The sequence below is a fragment of the Pongo abelii genome, chromosome 7, assembly GCF_028885655.2.
Source record: "Pongo abelii isolate AG06213 chromosome 7, NHGRI_mPonAbe1-v2.0_pri, whole genome shotgun sequence".
Lineage (NCBI taxonomy): Eukaryota > Metazoa > Chordata > Mammalia > Primates > Hominidae > Pongo > Pongo abelii.
Genome location: NC_071992.2, coordinates 19,420,846 through 19,441,237, shown reverse-complemented (window position 1 = coordinate 19,441,237; position 20,392 = coordinate 19,420,846). Strand labels below are relative to the sequence as shown.

The 20,392-nt window shown below is 42.4% G+C and overlaps 2 protein-coding genes and 1 long non-coding RNA gene across 16 annotated transcripts in view; 1 reads left to right on the top strand and 2 right to left on the bottom strand.

Annotated features, from left to right (window-relative positions):
- Positions 1-2,389, bottom strand: part of LOC129060901 (uncharacterized) — a 69,184-nt gene extending 66,795 nt beyond the window's left edge. For 4 of the 6 annotated variants that reach the window (XR_008527777.2, XR_008527780.2, XR_008527782.2 and 1 more), the window contains exon 1: positions 2,118-2,388. This is a non-coding gene — a long non-coding RNA (uncharacterized LOC129060901). Of the gene's footprint in view, positions 1-271; positions 462-1,266; positions 1,562-2,117 lie in introns of all 6 variants that reach the window. The other 2 variants (XR_008527779.2, XR_008527778.2) reach the window with 2 other exon arrangements.
- The window catches only part of MTUS1 (microtubule associated scaffold protein 1), a 160,882-nt gene that overhangs the window by 132,297 nt on the left and 8,193 nt on the right, over positions 1-20,392 (top strand). For all 9 annotated transcript variants that reach the window (XM_063726301.1, XM_063726302.1, XM_024250569.3 and 6 more), the window contains 4 exon segments: positions 16,407-16,609; positions 17,816-17,921; positions 18,973-19,046; positions 19,190-19,285. In XM_063726301.1, coding sequence (XP_063582371.1) covers positions 16,407-16,609; positions 17,816-17,921; positions 18,973-19,046; positions 19,190-19,285 — 479 coding nt within the window.
- The window catches only part of PDGFRL (platelet derived growth factor receptor like), a 75,962-nt gene continuing 74,609 nt past the window's right edge, over positions 19,040-20,392 (bottom strand). The window contains exon 6 of the mRNA XM_054561236.2: positions 19,040-19,520. Within this exon, the coding sequence (XP_054417211.2) occupies positions 19,509-19,520 (12 nt within the window). The 3' untranslated portion in view covers positions 19,040-19,508. The remainder of the gene's footprint in view (positions 19,521-20,392) is intronic.

Below are 20,392 nucleotides of genomic sequence, written 5' to 3'. Positions count from 1 at the left end.
CCTGTGTTTGAAACCCACTGACTGTTCCTCCTTGTAGTGTTCCTTGTCCTAACTCCAGTCTCTCAACTTGTGATTTTCCTAATTTAATACCTTATTGTGTAGAACAGTGGTTCCCAAACTTTATTGTGTACGAAAACAGACCTGGTTGAAATGCAGAGTCTCAGTTCTCATGCCCATTGCTTCTGACTTGGTTGGCTGGGGATGAAGTCTAGGAATCTGCACTTTGTTTTTTTTAAACCCCAACATCTCCTATATCCATCATCCTACTCACCCCCCTTTGGGCTTTAAGGAATGGTAATAGGTGCTTCCCAATTACAGAAGGAGAGGCAGCACTTCTAGAAAGATGTTGTGTTGATGGGGAAGGTGATCCCTCTTCCTGACCTCCGGCCCTAGTGTCCTCAGGTTAACAGGAGACCAGTTTTTCTTTCTTACTAGCAATATCTGAGTACAGCCTTGGCTACCTGCAAAGAAAAATAAAGCAAAACCTTTCCCTAAATGGAAATTGAGGAGGAATCTGTACTTTTAATGGTCGTCCAGGTAGTTCTCATGTAGGTGCCCCAGGACTACCCTTTGACACTGCTCTAGCTGTCTAGAATGTTGTTTCTTTTATATATATAAAAAAAAAATCTCAAATAAGCATAGTAAGAATAATACGAAGTAACTCCAACTGAATTGAGTCCATTCTTATAAATAAGCTTTTAAATTTTACACATGCCAAGGACTTTTAGCAGCCTTTTTGACCCTTGTGCCCTAAACAATGATCCGTCAGTGGGGAGAAGAGGCAGAATAGTCCCTGACTTGAAATCATCCTTTTTTTTTTTTTTTTTTTACAGTGAAACTCTTGATTGAAACAGGATTCCTTTAAAGTCGGCCTCACTTTTTCTCAGGCCTGAATCTTAGAACATACTGTCAGATATTCAGCTGTGCTCTTGCCTCCAACCCACTTTTATTCCTAAATGTTTTCATTTGTACATGGAGTGTTTGCTGTTGTGATTTAAAAAAAAAAAAAAGAGCATCTGTTCTGCAGCATGTTGGCCAGTGAATGAGCTGAAAAACAGCACATGGCCTTTGCAGGCTTCTCTTCAGGGGTGGGAGGAGAAACACTGGCAGGGAGAGGCTAGAAGCTTAGGGGAGGCCCAGCTGGTACCTAGGCGCCAAGATGGAGATGGAAGACAGTCTGGCTGGGTGGAATTCTCTTCCCACCTGTGAGTCACACTTTGTCAGCACTAGCCAGTATAGGGGGGAAAAGGTCATTTTTTTTTTTACCTGCCTTATCTTGGAGTCTTTTCAGCAGTGCTTCCACAAGAGAATTAAGCCCTACTACCCCGAGGCATCCATGGTGCGTGTGAATTAACTTCTCTCTTCTCCATATCAGGCTGGGAAAAATAGCCAGTCAGATCCTGTTGGGTGTTCTGTGGTTAGGCTCTCAAAGAGGCTGGAGTTCTAGGGCCGGGCACGTGGCTCAAGCCTGTACATCCAGCACTTTGGGAGGCTGAGGTGGGCAGATCGCTTGAAGCCAGGAGTTTGAGACCAGCCTTACCAACATGGTGAAACCCCATATCTACTCAAAACACAACAACAACAACAAAAAAGAGGCTGGAGTTGTAGCTCCAGCTCTGCCATTTCCATTCTTCTTTAGTAAAATGAGATGTCTGATAATACCTATTTTATTCGTTCAGAGCATTGTTGCATTACATGAAACAAATGTGAGAGCACCTTGTAAAGTATGAACTGAGTTTTAAAGGTGAAGTGGCATTTATGGGAGGATTGATTTGATTGTGCAGGCCTTTCGTAAAAAGTAAGTTCCTAATAATTTACAATTTGTGGAAGACTTTGAAATGAGCTCTTATTGATTCATTGATTTAATGCCCAAGAGTAATCAGAAAGCCGTTTGGAGATAATTTTGAAATTTAGAAAAAGAACCTTGTCTACCACTTGTCTGCAAAATTTCTTGGTCATTTGACAAAGTATCTTTAGAGAGGCAAACCCTGGCACTCTGTGAGTGGGGTATTATTCCACAGGCTGGGAAGACTTTCTACAAAGCATAAGAGTAACTCTGTTTCACTTTACTATCACCAATCTATACTGTTGGCAGAACAGGTGGTATTTGTTCCTACCTTCCATATCAGGACACGGAGGCCCAGGAAACTGGACGTGCCTATTTGTGGGATAGTCTAGGTCCCACCTTTTCTTTCTTCTTTAGGCCACTGCCTGTCCACAAAGCATCAATTTGATGTTTAAAAACGACTTCTTGGTTACTTGTTCAGTGATATTACTAACTCCAGTTTCAAACCAGATTAGACCTTGGCTTAAGGGAGTCACCCACATAGTCAGTTGCCATGGACATGTGTCAGGATCGGATTTCCTCAGATTTCCCCTCGTAGAATGTTATGACATCATCACACTCCTACAGTAGAAGGTAGTGTCCCCTCCTGGTTCTGGGGGTGGGGCACAAGAGAAGTGAAAGTTCTTTTTACCGTGAGAAGTGTATTGGGTGTGTGCTGTTGAAGAAAGAAGTGAAGGAGCCCAGAAGTGAGAGGAGGAGGCCGGTTTCCCAGGTGACCAAGAGAGAGGGAGGGGCCCACTGCAGGCAGAGCTGGAGGCAGGCTGCTCTTCTCCATCCTAGATGGTGCAGAGAGGGGGATTTCAGGGTGGGGTGGGGGAGAGTCGCCACCCACAGCAGACTGGCCAGAGCGTCTGGGAAAGGAGTATGTGTGCAGTTTGGGAATGGAATCATCTCTTTTTCCTGTTCGTCTCTTCTGTCATATTCTCTTATGTGGCGCTGTGAAAATTTGCCTGGCACTTTTTAACGTTTTAGTTCTGATTTACATAAAATCTCCTCCAAATTAGGAAAATTCTATTGCATATAATGTCAAGAACAATAGTAGCGGAAGGTAAAGACTTGAAGTGAGTGTACACTCCACCGTAATACCGATGTTTGTGCTTGCATATGCATCAAATTTGAATATGAGGCCAGCAATGCTGCTTTTTAACTGTAATATTTCTGTTATGGAACCCCAAGCCTGTCTTCCAGGAATCTTCAAACACACTGGAATCGGTGGACTCTTGCAAGCCGTAACAGTTATACAATTTATCTGCAAAGTTACTCTGGTCAGGCACTGGGGTGAGTGCTTCACCTGTGCTATTTCATCTTCTAGAGAAGGGACTAATATTATCTCCATTTTAAAAATGAAGAAATGTAGGCTTAGGCTGGGCGCGGTGGCTCATGCCTGTAATCCCAGCACTTTGGGAGGCCTAAGCAGGCAGATCATTTGAGGTCAGGAGTTCAAGACCAGCCTGGCCAACATAGTGAAACCCTGTCTCTACTAAAAATACAAAAATTAGCCGGGTATGGTGGTGCATGCCTGTAATCCCAGCTACTCGGGGCTGAGGCAGGAGAATCGCTTAAACCTGGGAGGCGGAGGTTGCAGTCAGCTGAGATTGCGCCACTATACTCCAGCCTGGGTGATAGAGGAAGACTCCGTCTCAAAAAAAAAAAAAAAAAAAAAAGTAGGCTTAGAAAGTTTAAGTAATTTCCTCAAGTGATATAGCAGCTGAGTGGTGTGACTGAGATTTGAACCCAAGTAATTTTTGCTCTATTCTACTAGGACATTTATTTATGTTCTTGAGCATTAAAATATTTTTGGTCGTCTCATAATGAAGCATGCTACTCAGATATAAAAACTAGGAAAGCACTGTATCATTTCAAAAGAAGATTAACAGTGTCGGGCCGTGGCTGTGTAATGCTTTTCTCTGTAAACAGTACATTTATCAGTCAACAAAGGGAAATGAGTCTCTGTGAGATGGAAATAATAAAAGTCTGACCTTCCCTTCTGAGAAAAAGCCATGAGGACTAATTAAGTAATGGCTCCACTCCTGCTCTGCAGGGCTAAGTAATGAAGGACCTGGGAGGACTCCAGCTCTGTTTTCCAGAGATTATATTTAAATGTGGCACTGGGCATTTTCCACATATCATCCTGATAATTACTTGAAAAGCAAAACTTAAAGCATTTCACCGATTACAATTTTTTTTGTCTTGCTCAGATATCCATGATTTAAACTGTCAGGGAGGGTCACTGGCCTAGAATTCTTCTTGGGTGATTCATTGCAGAGTGAAAATACTGATTTCTAATCTCAATATGGCCTTATACTTTAGAGATGTTTTTGTACATGAGTCTGCCTTCCTTTCCTTCTTCCCCTTCCTCCCGTTGCCTCCCTTCCTCCTTTCTTCCTTTTTCTTTTTTTTTTTTTTTCTGTTTTTCCTTAAATCCTGAGAACTGTATTTCCTTTTTTAAGCTAGATTGCTGCAGATAGCTTTCATGGTTTACAAACATGTATACAAAAGTTGCCCAGCAGTTCTCCTACAGACAGTGGTCTGTTGGTGTTCCTAATCATATATGTGCTTTTTTAAAAAATCAACTAATGGAATGATTAAAACAACAGAGGCCAGGCACAGTGGCTCACACCTGTAATTCCAGCACTTTGGGAGGCTGAGGTGGGTGGATCATGAGGTCAGAAGTTCGAGACCAGTCTGACCAACATAGTGAAACCCGTTCTCTACTAAAAATACAAAAAATTAACCAAGCATGGTGTTGTCTGCCTGTAGTCCCAGCTACTCAGGAGGCTGAGGCAGGAGAATCACATGAACCCAGGAGGCGGAGGTTGCAGTGAGCCGAGATCATGCCACTGCATTCTAGCCCAGGTGACAGTGCGAGACTCCATCTCAAAAAAAAAAAAAAAAAAAAAACAGGAACAAAAAGAGTATTTTGACTTTGTGTTTGTCTGATACCTTCTTTCAAACAGTCGCATGTCCGTGCTTGCTTGTTGCAAATTCGGAACAATTTTATGTTTGGTTTTGGCTTTGTTGGGTGTCTGATTAATTGAAAGTGAGTGGAATTCTGGAGAATAAGCAAGAAGAGTCTAGACTGAGGATAGGAGTGAGAGCACACACAGGTGGTGCCATAAATCTCTCCTAAGCTGTAGTCAGTGCACAGGAAAGTCCATGGCCTAAAATCAGGGTTATGGACGCCCCCCACCGCCACACACACACGTTTATGTCACAGCTGCCGAGGAGCACTCTGAGAACCTTTAACACAGCGTTTCCACGTGCATCCTTTAAAAATACTTCATGAGTCTTTATGCCAAATAAATGTTTCTTTCGGAGCCCAGGCCAGTTCGTTCAAACTAAAGCCATTAGTGTGAGCGATTATTGCAGCCCAGCTGTTCCCCAGCAGCACACCAGGCCAGTAAACAGAGCAAAGGTCTGTGCACAGCTGCAGGTTGATGTCACTGTCTGGGGCTGGGCCTGCTGCTTTGGACTATTGCAATAACAGCAGTGAACCTCCTGTTCCCCCATCTGACCCATTTTCTCCCTTTCTCTTTCCCGTTTCTTCCCATGTGTCCTCCCTTCACCTCACTTATGGTGGCCAACAAAACTTCAGAGCTGCCTTTTTTTTTGGTAAATAGAGGGAAACAGCCCTGTCCCATGGCTAATGGGAAAGGAGTTCTGTGTATCCTATTTAGTTTTAAAGGCTGATGTGCCATAATTACGTATTCAAACGAACAGTATTTTTATCATAAACAGATGTGTTAAAATCAGCCAGGGTAGCCTGCTGTTAACGTCCGCTTCGAAGCTCTTCTAGCCCAGGGCTTGAAGGCAGTCTCTTGTTTATTGCTGAGTCCCTGAGTTCACTTAGATGTTTCTGTCCCGGATATGAGCTACCAGATGGGTTCAGATCATGTTCTTGCTTTTTTATTTTTTAACTTTGGAAATACCTGAAATTTTAAGAGAAGCAAGTGAAAAGACTGCATGAAACTAGAATTTGTCTGACTAGAAGCTTTTGATGCCTTCACCAACGGCTTGCAAAGTATTTTTCTGTTGTAGGTTTTCATAGAAAGTTCTAATATGAGATTCACACGAGGAGCCTTCAGAGTCGGAAAGTTACTTGGCAGAAGCTAATGCTGTGTTTACTCGTTTGACTAAGATTGGACTTCTTGAGTCATTTTTTCTTCTGTGGTTACTAGTGTAATAGAAGAAAAAGTGAATGTGAAGAGAATGTTCTCCAGCAGTCAAGACCATCACTATATTTCACTAAATTCTTTTAAAGGAAAAAAGAAACTTTTAATATTCAGTCCCAAAGGCTTGAGTTCCGTGCGATGGCCCCTGTAATCTGGCCTCCGTCTATCTTTCTGGGTTCTATCTTTTCTGCTTTGTGAGTTTCTTAATCACCAAGGCTCACCGTTCCATCTCCCACCGTTGCTCATGCTGGGATAGGATTTTCACAATGATGCCTCAGTTTTATTTCTATCACATGGTTCAGTTTGAAAATCTGACGAAATCATAACCACACAGTGATGTACTCATTAGGATGGCTGTTACATATATTTGAAAAAATCAAATAGGTTCTGGTGAGCATGTGGAGAAATTGGAACCCTTACGTGTAGTTCTGCTGATGGGAATGTAGAATGGTCCAACCAGTATGGAAAAGAGTACCATAGTCCTTCAAATAATTAATAATAGAATCGCCATATGAGTCAGAAATTCCTTCTGGGTATATACACCAAAGAATTGAAAGCAGGGACTCAGGCATGTATTTGTCCCCCAGTGTTCATAGCAGCATTATTCACAATAGCCATAGGTGGAGGCAACCCAAGTGTCCACGGATGGTAAGTGGATACAGAAATGTCATCTGTACGTGCAATGGAATATTATCATTATTATTATTATTTGACACGGGGTCTTGCTCTGTTGCCCAGGCTGGAGTGCAGTGGCATCATCTTGGCTCACTGCAACCTCCACCTCTTGGGTTCAAGTGATTCTCCTGCCTCATCCTCCAGAGTAGCTGGGACGACAGACGTGTGCCATCATGCCCTGCTAATGTTTGTATTTTTACGATGGGGTTTCGCCATGTTGGCCAGGCTGGTCTCGAACTCCTGAATTCAAGCGTTCTGCCTGCCTTGGCCTCCCAAAATGCTGGGATTACAGGCATGAGCCACTGTGCCCGGCCAACAATGGAATACTATTGAGCCTTCTAAAGGAAGGAAATTGTGACACATCCCACAGCTTGGATGAGCCTTGAGGACATATGCTAAATGAAATAAACAGTCACAACAGGACAAGTACTATTTGAGTCCAGGTATATGAGGTACTGAATGGTCAGATTCATAGAGAAAGAAAGTAAAATGGTCGCTGCCAGGGCCTTGGGGAAGGGGAGGGGATGGCTTGTTACTGTTTAATTGGTATGGAGTTTCAGGTTGGGGGGAAACGTTCTGGAGAATGGATGATGGCAAAGCTTACACAACGATGTAAGTGTATTTAATGCCACTGAATCATACACTTAAAAATGATTTAAATGGTTAATTTGGTATCTACTTCATCACAATTTTTTTTGTTTTTGTTTTTGTTTTTGAGATGAGGTCTTTCCCTGTCGCCAGGCTGGAGTGCAGTGGTGCGATCTTGGCTCACTGTAACGTCTGCCTCCCGGGTTCAAGTGATTCTCCTGCCTCAGCCTGCTGAGTAGCTGGGACTACAGGCGCGCACCACCACGCCCAGCTAATTTTGTATTTTTAGTAGAGATGCGGTTTCACCATGTTGGCCAGAATGGTCTGGATTTTTTGACCTCATGATCTGCCCACCTCGGCCTCCCAAAGTGCTGGGATTACAGGCGTGAGCCACCGTGCCCAGCCCTCATCACAGTTTTTATTTATTTATTTTTTAAATTGTTTTAAAAATCTGACCAAACCTTTGGCCCACCCTGACTGGATGTAAACTATCCTGAGTGCCACTCCCTGGGCCCCACGGTCTGGCCTGGTCCCGCCACTTCTCCTCTGTCTGTGTCTCTTCCAGTAGAGGCCCCGTCATGTGCCTTGCCAGCCCCAGCACAAGAGACAGCTTGGTGGGAAAGAAGGGGCACCGGCTTTGGGTGCAGACAGAATCAGAATTCAGACAGCTCACCAAAACCCGTCCTCTCGCACTTGCCAGCTATGTGCCCCTGGGCAGATGATGTAGCCTCTCTGTGGCGGTTTCCTTATTTATATGTTAAGGAAGGTCCTCTGTGAGGGTTAAACAAGATAAGGAGCCCCATTCTGTGCCAGGCAATGAGAAATAGTTTTTGTTTTGGGGATTTTTTTTTAATGTTCTTTGCCCTTCAATAAACATTTGTGGATTTATTTAATTTTTAAGGGTTCTCTTTGGCAGACACTATTCCTGCCATTATTTCAATGTGGCCTCCTTTTCCTCTGAAAGAATACTGACTGGGGGCAAGTGACTTGGGTATTTCTACCACCACATGGGAGGTTCCTGAGATAACAAGTTGACTCCATTGTAGGAAATTTTCCTAAGAATCTGCCATTTTCACGTTCCTTAGGTCAAATAATTATTGATCTAAATTGTCCTTTTCTCTGCCCTAAAATAATCTTCTTCCTTCAACTCCTGATATGTTATTCCTTTCCAAAGAGAGGTAAGGGTTTAACAGATTTGCCAGCAACCCTGTTGTATTAATCCACAGGTACTCTGGGGATGTGGACAACATGTGTACCCCTGACAGTTACAGTAGTTCCCTGTCTGCCTGTATTTACACATCAGTGATGGAAGACTGGGAATGTCCAAAGTCAGGCTTCCTAAGGAATTCAAGATTTTCTAGGATTTATTGTAGTGTGTGTACATGTATCTTTGGGTGTGTTCTGCCATGTATTATATTTAGTCATTCTATTTTTGATAGTTGTAAGGAAGAGGTAAGATGTTCTGATTTTCTTTTTTTTTTTTTTTTTTTGAGGAGCGCATGACTTTCTTTTATTTATTTATTTATTTATTCATTTATTTATTTGTTTATTTTTTTCTCCCCCCTCCCCCCACCCCACAACAGTCCCCGAAGTGTGATGTTCCCCTTCCTGTGTCCATGTGTTCTCATTGTTCAATTCCCACCTATGAGTGAGAATATGCGGTGTTTGGTTTTTTGTTCTTGCGATAGTTTACTGAGAATGTGATTTCCAATTTCATCCATGTCCCTACAAAGGACGTGAACTCATCATTTTTTATGGCTGCATAGTATTCCATGGGGTATATGTGCCACATTTTCTTAATCCAGTCTATCATTGTTGGACATTTGGGTTGGTTCCAAGTCTTTGCTATTGTGAATAATGCCACAATAAACATACGTGTGCATGTGTCTTTATAGCAGCATGATTTATAGTCCTTTGGGTATATACCCAGTAATGGGATGGCTGGGTCAAATGGAATTTCTAGTTCTAGATCCCTGAGGAATCGCCACACTGACTTCCACAAGGGTTGAACTAGTTTACAGTCCCACCAACAGTGTAAAAGTGTTCCTATTTCTCCACATCCTCTCCAGCACCTGTTGTTTCCTGACTTTTTAATGATTGCCATTCTAACTGGTGTGAGATGGTATCTCATTGTGGTTTTGATTTGCATTTCTCTGATGGCCAGTGATGGTGAGCATTTTTTCATGTGTTTTTTGGCTGCATAAATGTCTTCTTTTGAGAAGTGTCTGTTCATGTCCTTCGCCCACTTTTTGATGGGGTTGTTTGTTTTTTTCTTGTAAATTTGTTGGAGTTCATTGTAGATTCTGGATATTAGCCCTTTGTCAGATGAGTAGGTTGCGAAAATTTTCTCCCATTTTGTAGGCTGCCTGTTCACTCTGATGGTAGTTTCCTTTGCTGTGCAGAAGCTCTTGAGTTTAATTAGATCCCATTTGTCAATTTTGGCTTTTGTTGCCATTGCTTTTGGTGTTTTAGACATGAAGTCCTTGCCCATGCCTATGTCCTGAATGGTATTGCCTAGGTTTTCTTCTAGGGTTTTTATGGTTTTAGGTCTAACATTTAAGTCTTTAATCCATCTTGAATTGATTTTTGTATAAGGTGTCAGGAAGGGATCCAGTTTCAGCTTTCTACATATGGCTAGCCAGTTTTCCCAGCACCATTTATTAAATAGGGAATCCTTTCCCCATTTCTTGTTTTTGTCAGGTTTGTCAAAGATCAGATGGTTGTAGATATGTGGCATTATTTCTGACGGCTCTGTTCTGTTCCATTGATCTATATCTCTGTTTTGGTACCAGTACCATGCTGTTTTGGTTACTGTAGCCTTGTAGTATAGTTTGAAGTCAGGTAGTGTGATGCCTCCAGCTTTGTTCTTTTGGCTTAGGATTGACTTGGTGATGCGGGCTCTTTTTTAGTTCCATATGAACTTTAAAGTAGTTTTTTCCAATTCTGTGAAGAAAGTCATTGGTAACTTGATGGGGGATGGCATTGAATCTGTAAATTACCTTGGGAAGGATGGCCATTTTCATGATATTGATTCTTCCTACCCATGAGCATGGAATGTTCTTCCATTTGTTTGTATCCTCTTTTATTTCCTTGAGCAGTGGTTTGTAGTTCTCCTTGAAGAGGTCCTTCACATCCCTTGTAAGTTGGATTCCTAGGTATTTTATTCTCTTTGAAGCAATTGTGAATGGGAGTTCACTCATGATTTGGCTCTCTGTTTGTCTGTTATTGATGTATAAGAATGCTTGTGATTTTTGTACATTGATTTTGTATCCTGAGACTTTGCTGAAGTTGCTTATCAGCTTAAGGAGATTTTGGGCTGAGACAATGGGGTTTTCTAGATATACTATCATGTCATCTGCAAACAGGACAATTTGACTTCCTCTTTTCCTAATTGAATACCCTTTATTTCCTTCTCTTGCCTAATTGCCCTGGCCAGAACTTCCAACACTATGTTGAATAGAAGTGGTGAGAGAGGGCATCCCTGTCTTGTGCCAGTTTTCAAAGGGAATGCTTCCAGTTTTTGCCCATTCAGTATGATATTGGCTGTGGGTTTGTCATAAATAGCTCTTATTATTTTGAGATACGACCCATCAATACCTAATTTATTGAGAGTTTTTAGCATGAAGGGTTGTTGAATTTTGTCAAAGGCCTTTTCTGCATCTATTGAGATAATCATGTGGTTTTTGACTTTGGTTCTGTTTATATGCTGGATTACATTTATTGATTTGTGTATATTGAACCAGCCTTGCATCCCAGGGATGAAGCCCACTTGATCATGGTGGATAAGCTTTTTGATGTGCTGCTGGATTTGGTTTGCCAGTATTTTATTGAGGATTTTTGCATCAATGTTCATCAAGGATATTGGTCTAAAATTCTCTTTTTTTGTTGTGTCTCTGCCAGGCTTTGGTATCAGGATGATGCTGGCCTCATAAAATGAGTTAGGGAGGATTCCCTCTTTTTCTATTGATTGGAATAGTTTCAGAAGTAATGGTACCAGCTCCTCCTTGTACCTCTGGTAGAATTCAGCTGTGAACCCATCTGGTCCTGGACTTTTTTTGGTTGGTAAGCTATTGATTATTGCCACAATTTCAGCTCCTGTTATTGGTCTATTCAGAGATTCAACTTCTTCCTGGTTTAGTCTTGGGAGGGTGTATGTGTCGAGGAATTTATCCATTTCTTCTAGATTTTCTAGTTTATTTGCGTAGAGGTGTTTGTAATATTCTCTGATGGTAGTTTGTATTTCTGTGGGATCGGTGGTGATATCCCCTTTATCATTTTTTATTGCATCTATTTGATTCTTCTCTCTTTTTTTCTTTATTAATCTTGCTAGCGGTCTCTTAATTTTGTTGATCCTTTCAAAAAACCAGCTCCTGGATTCATTTATTTTTTGAAGGGTTTTTTGTGTCTCTATTTCCTTCAGTTCTGCTCTGATTTTAGTTATTTCTTGCCTTCTGCTAGCTTTTGAATGTGTTTGCTCTTGCTTTTCTAGTTCTTTTAATTGTGATGTTAGGGTGTCAATTTTGGATCTTTCCTGCTTTCTCTTGTGGGCATTTAGTACTATAAATTTCCCTCTACACACTGCTTTGAATGCATCCCAGAGATTCTGGTATGTTGTGTCTTGGTTCTCGTTGGTTTCAAAGAACATCTTTATTTCTGCCTTCATTTCGTTATGTACCCAGTAGTCATTCAGGAGCAGGTTGTTCAGTTTCCATGTAGTTGAGCGGTTTTGAGTGAGATTCTTAATCCTGAGTTCTAGCTTGATTGCACTGTGATCTGAGAGATAGTTTGTTATAATTTCTGTTCTTTTACATTTATTAAGGAGAGCTTTACTTCCAAGTATATGGTCAATTTTGGAATAGGTGTGGTGTGGTGCTGAAAAAAATGTATATTCTGTTGATTTGGGGTGGAGAGTTCTGTAGATGTCTATTAGGTCCGCTTGGTGCAGAGCTGAGTTCAATTCCTGGGTATCCTTGTTGATTTTCTGTTTCGTTGATCTGTCTAATGTTGACAGTGGGGTGTTAAAGTCTCCCATTATTAATGTGTGGGAGTCTAAGTCTCTTTGTAGGTCACTCAGGACTTGCTTTATGAATCTGGGTGCTCCTGTATTGGGTGCATATATATTTAGGATAGTTAGCTCTTTTTGTTGAATTAATCCCTTTACCATTATGTAATGGCCTTCTTTGTCTCTTTTGATCTTTGTTGGTTTAAAGTCTGTTTTATCAGAGACTAGGATTGCAACCCCTGCCTTTTTTTGTTTTCCATTTGCTTGGTAGATCTTCCTCCATCCTTTTATTTTGAGCCTATGTGTGTCTCTGCCCGTGAGATGGGTTTCCTGAATACAGCACACTGATGGGTCTTGAGTCTTTATCCAATTTGCCAGTCTGTGTCTTTTAATTGGAGCATTTAGTCCATTTACATTTAAAGTTAATATTGTTATGTGTGAATCTGATCCTGTCATTATGATGTTAGCTGGTTATTTTGCTCATTAGTTGATGCAGTCTCTTCCTAGTCTCGATGGTCTTTACATTTCGGTATGATTTTGCAGTGGCTGGTACCAGTTGTGCCTTTCCATGTGTAGCACTTCCTTCAGGAGCTCTTTTAGGGCAGGCCTGGTGGTGACAAAATCTCTCAGCATTTGCTTGTCTGTAAAGTATTTTATTTCTCCTTCACTTATGAAGCTTAGTTTGGCAGGATATGAAATTCTGGGTTGAAAATTCTTTTCTCTAAGAATGTTGAATATTGGCCCCCACTCTCTTCTGGCTTGTAGGGTTTCTGCCGAGAGATCCGCTGTTAGTCTGATGGGCTTCCCTTTGATGGTAACCCGACCTTTCTCTCTGGCTGCCCTTAACATTTTTTCCTTCATTTCAACTTTGGTGAATCTGACAATTATGTGTCTTGGAGTTGCTCTTCTCGAGGAGTATCTTTGTGGCGTTCTCTGTATTTCCTGAATCTGAATGTTGGCCTGCCTTGCTAGATTGGGGAAGTTCTCCTGGATAATATCCTGCAGAGTGTTTTCCAACTTGTTTCCATTCTCCCCGTCACTTTCAGGTACACCAGTCAGACGTAGATTTGGTCTTTTCACATAGTCCCACATTTCTTGGAGGCTTTGCTCGTTTCTTTTTATTCTTTTTTCTCTAAACTTCCCTTCTCACTTCATTTCATTCATTTCATCTTCCAGGGCTGATACCCTTTCTTCCATTTGATCGCATCGGCTCCTGAGGCTTCTGTATTCTTCACGTAGTTCTCGAGCCTTGGTTTTCAGCTCCATCAGCTCCTTTAAGCACTTCTCTGTATTGGTTATTCTAGTTATACATTCTTCTAAATTTTTTTCAAAGTTTTCAACTTCTTTGCCTTTGGTTTGAATATCCTCCCGTAGCTCGGAGTAATTTGATCGTCTGAAGCCTTCTTCTCTCAGCTCGTCAAAGTCATTCTCCGTCCAGCTTTGTTCCGTTGCTGGTGAGGAACTGCGTTCCTTTGGAGGAGGAGAGGTACTCTGCTTTTTAGAGTTTCCAGTTTTTCTGCTTTGTTTTTTCCCCATCTTTGTGGTTTTATCTACTTTTGGTCTTTGATGATGGTGATGTACAGATGGGCTTTTGGTGTGGATGTCCTTTCTGTTAGTTTTCCTTCTAACAGACAGGACCCTCAGCTGCAGGTCTGTTGGAGTACCTGGCCGGCCGTGTGAGGTATCAGTCTGCCCCTGCTGGGGGGTGCCTCCCAGTTAGGCTGCTCGGGGGTCAGGGGTCAGGGACCCACTTGAGGAGGCAGTCAGCCCGTTCTCAGATCTCCAGTTGCGTGCTGGGAGAACCACTGCTCTCCTCAAAGCTGTCAGACAGGGACATTTAAGTCTGCAGAGGTTACTGCTGTCTTTTTGTTTGTCTGCGCCCTGCCCCCAGAGGTGGAGCCTACAAGAGGCAGGCAGGCCTCCTTGAGCTGTGGTGGAGGAGTTCAAGCTTCCAGGAGTTCAAGCTTCCTCCACCCAGTTCAAGCTTCCAGGCTGCTTTGTTTACCTAAGCGAGCCTGGGCAATGGCGGGCGCCCCTCCCCCAGCCTCGCTGCCGACTTGCTGTTTGATCTCAGACTGCTGTGCTAGCAATCAGCGAGACTCCGTGGGCGTAGGACCCTCTGAGCCAGGTGCGGGCTATACTCTCCTGGGGCACCGTTTCCTAAGCCCGTCGGAAAAGCACAGTATTCGGGTGGGAGTGGCCCGATTTTCCAGGTGCCGTCTGTCACCCCTGGAAAGGGAACTCCCTGACCCCTTGGGCTTCCCGAGTGAGGCAATGCCTCGCCCCTGCTTCGGCTGGCGCACGGTGCGCTCACCCACTGACCTGCGCCCACTGTCAGGCACTCCCTAGTGAGATGAACACGGTACCTCAGATGGAAATGCAGAAGCTGTAGACCGGAGCTGTTCCTATTCGGCCATCTTGGCTCCTCTCGCGCATCGATGTTCTGATTTTCAATTATGTTTATCAGATTACTTTGCCCTTTTAAAATATATTAACTGGGAGGCCGAGGCAGGCGGATCACGAGGTCAGGAGTTAGAGAACAGCCTGACCAACATGGTAAAACCATGTGTCTACTAAAATACAAAAATTAGCTGGTTGTGGTGGCATGCGCCTGTAATCCCAGCTACTGAGGAGGCTGAGGCAGGAGAATCACTTGAACCTGGGAGTTGAAAGTTGCAGTGAGCCAAGATCATGTCATTGCACTTCAGCCTGGGCAATAGAGCAAGACTCTGTGTGTGTGTGTGTGTGTGTGTGTGTGTGTGTGTGTCTATATATAGTGTATATATGTGTATATATGTATAGATATGTATATATACATATACATACACATATATGTATACACACATGTACAGATATATACACATGCATGTGTAAATATGCATACACATGTGCACATATGTACCTATGTATACATATATAAATTTTTTTAACCTTTCATTTTATATTGCTTTTTTTTTTTTTTTTGAGATAGGGTCTTGCTCCGTTGCCTGACAGTTATGCAATCATGGCTCACTGCAGCCTCAACCTCCTGAGCTCAAGTGATCCTCCCACCTCAGCCTCCTCAGTAGCAGGGACTACAGGCTCACACCATCATGCCTGGATAATTTTTTTTTTTTTTAATTTTAAGAGATGGGGTTTCCCTGTGTTGTCCAGGCTGGTCATGAACTCCTGGGTGCAGATGATTCTCCTGCATCAGCTTCTTAAAATACTTGAATTATAGGCGCAAACCACCATGCCTGGCCTATGTGGGTGCTTTTAAGATTGTTTTTTTTCCCTAAGATATTTGTGCTCTGGTGATTTGTGTTTAATAGAGGCTAATATTTCATTTTTATTAGTTTTGAAATAACAAATTATAATCAGCTCAAATTAAGTACAAGCTTAAGGTCCACTTGTTTCTTATTCCTGGTCTTTCCTGCTCTTGTCTGAGCTTCTGCCACACTGGCAGGCTGGGAGAGGGAGGAGTCGCTTGTCCTAAGAAATGTCTGAGCCTGGCCAAGGCTCTTTTCTTGAGCACTGCACTGACTGCTCACCACATGAGAGGGGATCATCCCTTGGAAACCCGGGTCTTCTGACTGAAGTACTTCTCTTACTGCTTGGGAGTCAGTTGTTTGAGTGTGTGTGTGTGTGTGTGTGTGGTTTTTTTTTGTTTTTTTTTTTTGGAGATGGAGTCTCAGTCTCTCACCCCGGCTATAGTGCAGTGGCATGATCTTGGCTCACTACAACCTCTGCCTCCCGGGTTCAAGCAATTCTCCTGCCTCACCCTCCCAAGTAGCTGGGATTACAGGCACCTGCCACCATGCCCGGCTAATTTTTGTATTTTTAAGAGAGACAGTGTTTCACCATGTTGACCAGGCCGATCTTGAACTCCTGACCTCAGGTGATTCCCCCACCTCGGCCTCCCAAAGTGCTGGGATTACAGGTGTGAGCCACTGTGCCCTGCCCTCATCTTCCTTTTTACAGTTCACTTCGATACTGTTATATTTGAAGACATGGTCACCAGAGACCCGAGACATCGTGGGTTTATGCTTCAGGTGTCATCACAGCTGTGTGTGACTGTAATGAATATATAGGACATTTCACAAATAAAATGACTTCTTCCCTCTTCCTTCTCATCTGTTTTTAGTCACTGCTTCAACCACCTGTGAGAAATTAGAAGAAGCCAGGAATGAGTTACAAACAGCGTATGAAGCATTTGTCCAGCAGCACCAGGCTGAAAAAACAGAACGAGAGAATCGGCTTAAAGAATTTTACACCAGGGAGTATGAAAAGCTTCGGGACACTTACATTGAAGAAGCAGAGAAGTACAAAATGCAATTGCAAGAGCAGGTCTGTGCCTTTGCAGCCAGAGTTTGTCTGAGGCTTCTGCTGCTTACTTGAATCCTTGTTGCTATTCACATCCTTGATGAGCTTCTCTTTTTTAGTCTAATAGGTATAAAAAGTATGTTGTTGTTGTTGTTTATTTAAGACAGAGTCCCACTCTGTCTCCCAGCCTGGAGGCTGGAGTACAGTGGCTTGATCTTGGCTCACTGCAGCCTCTGCCTCTGCTTCCCGGGTTCAAGTGATTCTCCTGCCTCAGCCTCCTGAATAGCTGGGACTATAGGCACCCATCACCATGCCCAGCTAATTTTTGTATTTTTAGTAGAGACGGGGTTTCACCATGTTGGCCAGGATGGTCTCGAACTCCCAACCTCAGGTGATCCGCCTGCCTCGGAAACAATATCTTTTTAATTGAATAGTTTTCTTATGACCAAAGGAATGGATGTATGTTAAGTGAAAGAAGGGAAGAAAAGAAGGAGGAAAAGATAAAATTGAAAAAACAACCCTTTCTTTCTACCCAGAAATCATCCTTTGTAAACATCCTGGTGGTGTGCTGCCAAACTATTGTTTTGCATTTCTTTTTTTTTTTTTTTTTTTTAGTGGCATTTGTTTAAATACCCCATTTTTTTTCACTGAATAAAATATCAAACCTTTTTAATTTCGTAGCTCTCTTTTTAACTCAGTTTTTCATTTAGCAAATATCAACAGAGTGCCTACTCCAGGCCAGGGACGTGCTAGGGCCTGAGTGGTCAAGTGACAGGCGCAGAGCATGTGGCCCTGTCACTGTGAAACATATCCTCGTTCCTGGTCATTCCTTGTGACTGATGCAGCCATTTCCGTCCGTCACCCTGGAGAGCCTCTATGTCTGTGTTCCTGAGGGTAGGGAAGGAGACAGAGGAGAGTAGAGTGGTGAATCCCAGTTGCGTTGCTCTTTATGCATTCTTTGTGTGTGTGCATGTGGGACAGAGTCTTGCAACATTGCCCAGGCTGCACTTGAACTGCTGGGCTCCAAGTGATCCTCCACCTCTGCCTCCCAGAGTGCTGAGGTTACAAGTGTGAACCACTGCCCTGGCCTTTGTATGTGTTGGGGAGCCTTTAAACTAGAGCCCAAGCTTACCTATGAAGCTGTGAAGTCTCCTAATGTGGTTGCTTTGCTTATTCAACTTAGGATATTTGGTTTTACTGTTAAACCCTGGTTTTGTTTGTTGCTTACAGTTTGACAACTTAAACGCTGCCCATGAAACCTCTAAGTTGGAAATTGAAGCTAGCCACTCGGAGAAAGTTGAATTGCTAAAGAAGGCCTATGAAGCCTCACTTTCAGGCAAGGATGCTTTTTTTCCTCTTTAAACAGAATAAAATCTGAAGGAACCACATGATATGTTTTAAGATGGAAATGATTCATAATTTTCTGCTTCAGTGAATGCCCTGTGGCCGTCAGGCTCGGGTGTTCTTGGTTCCTTTTTGCATTGTTTATTGTTAACAGATGCCTTTTCCCACTAAGGATGCAAATAATAGTTACAAATGCCAGCCTTGTGTTAAATAGGATGGGCTTTGGAAGATTGTAAAGGCCATTTTGGGGGCGGTGGTTGCCAGCTTAGGTTCCTGGGAAGTGGAAAGTACAAGTTTCTATCTTGTAATCCACAGTAAAGGATCCACCCCAAGTGCTCCTGCACAGCAGCGGTGCTGTGAAATGTCGACGCCACTTACTGAATAGAAAAACAGTCTTTTCTATTTTTCATCTGTCATCAGTGGGAGGGTGTAAGCCATTGCTTTCAGAACAGAATCGGCAGTGTCGCTCAGTCTTTCTACTAAACCAGTTGCATTTTACAGAGCAGCATGGTTGAGTGCTAAGAACCGGCTGTGTGACCTTTAGCAAGGACTTTCTCACCAGAAAAATAGAGTTGCCCAAAGTCAGGCAGAGATGATAACGTGTAAAAGTGACTGGCCCCAGGCAGACTTTTAGTAAACATTGGTTTTCTTCCTTCCTGCTAGAAATGAGTATAATTTTAGACTTATGTTTAGGTCATGAAGAGCAAATTGAAAAGAGCACAGGGTTTCCAGACCAGGAGTCTGGAGTGGCATTTATGAGAGCCTGCCCTGAAATGGCACTCAGTGTTGTCCTAAGGTCGCATGGCCTCTGTGGGCCTTGGTGGGCCTCAGGGCTCTCAGTCATAAAATGGGAATGTCTACCCTAACCGCCTCTCAAGGCCATTTTGAGAACAGATGGCCAATTTACATAAAAGCATACTATAGATATAAAGTAACGTCATATGGCTTCATCATCAACCCCTACATCTATATGCTTTACTGTTTTAGAGTACATTGATCTCATAGAATGTTATTGCCTCAAAAATTTCCTTTTATTTTCCCAGAAATTAAGAAAGGCCATGAAATGGAAAAGAAATCGCTTGAAGATTTACTTTCTGAGAAGCAGGAATCGCTAGAGGTGGGTGAATGTCAATATCCCAGCATCCCCCACAAAAAAAATATCATTTTTGATTTTGTTTGGTTTTAATGTTTCTGTGTAGGTATGCTGAGTTTCTGGGGTCTTGTTAACTTATGTTCCACATTTCATTGTTTGTGTTTTAGAAGCAAATCAGCGATCTGAAGAGTGAAAATGATGCTTTAAATGAAAAATTGAAATCAGAAGAACAAAAAAGAAGAGCAAGAGAGAAAGCAAATTTGGTAAGTTGTGTGTGCTCCTTTATCAGGATGGAATTTTTCTTCTTATGCCTTTTAGAGTCGTTGAAGTACTCAGCAGCCAGAGAAATAACACAGGTTGGGAGTCCTTCTCATGTCTGGCAATATGCTTTCTAAGGTGTGTAAAACAGCTGCTTTGCTTACTGGTGTCTTGTTTTACCATCCTAAAATCTGACATACAGATGAAGTCCAGGATGTTTCTGGTGGTCTAAGCTAATACCTACAGAAAAAGAAGGAAACTACCAATTAGGATTAGAGTCTTATGTGAAGACTTTATTTAAAAAAAAAAAAAATCACTGTATTGGGATACAATTTACAAAGTTCACTTTTTTTTTTTTTTTTTTTTTTGAGATGGAGTCTCACTCTGTCACTCAGGCTGGAGTGTAATGGCGTGATCTCGGCTCACTGCAACCTCCACCTCCTGGGTTCAAGCGAGTCTCCTGTCTCACCCTCCCAAGTAGCTGGGATTACAGGGACGCGTTACCATGCCCAGCTAATTTTTGTATTTTTAGTAGAGATGGGGTTTTACCATGTTGGCCAGGAAAAGTTCACCCTTTTAAAATGTAAAATTCAGTGGCTTTTAGTATATTCATAAAGTTGTCCATTGGTCACCAGTACCTCTTTCTAGAACTTTATCATCCCCAAAAGGAACCCTGGACCTATTAGCAGTCACTCCCCATTTCCCCCAAATTTCCCAGCACCAGGCTATCCCCAGTCTACTTTCTATCTCTATGGATTTACTTATTCTGAGGAATGAATACAAAAGGTTGATTGTACAACATGTGGTCCTTTAAGACTGGCGTCTTTTACTTAGTATAAAGTTTCCAAGGTTCATCCATGGTTTAGCCTACGTCAGTATTTCATTTCTTTTTATGGATGAATAATATTTCATCGTATGGATAAATGTCACTTCTGAAAACTACAAATCTCTTGGAAGCTGAAATTTCTCATGGCACATTTGTCCTTTCTCCCCTGCCTTCCCCCAACCTTTTTTTGTCTTTTTGAAAAAAATTTGTTTCCTTGCTGCTTCTGCCTTTAGTATCACCGTTTTCTTTCCATGTTTATGCTCTGGGACTGCAGAAGCAAAGCTTT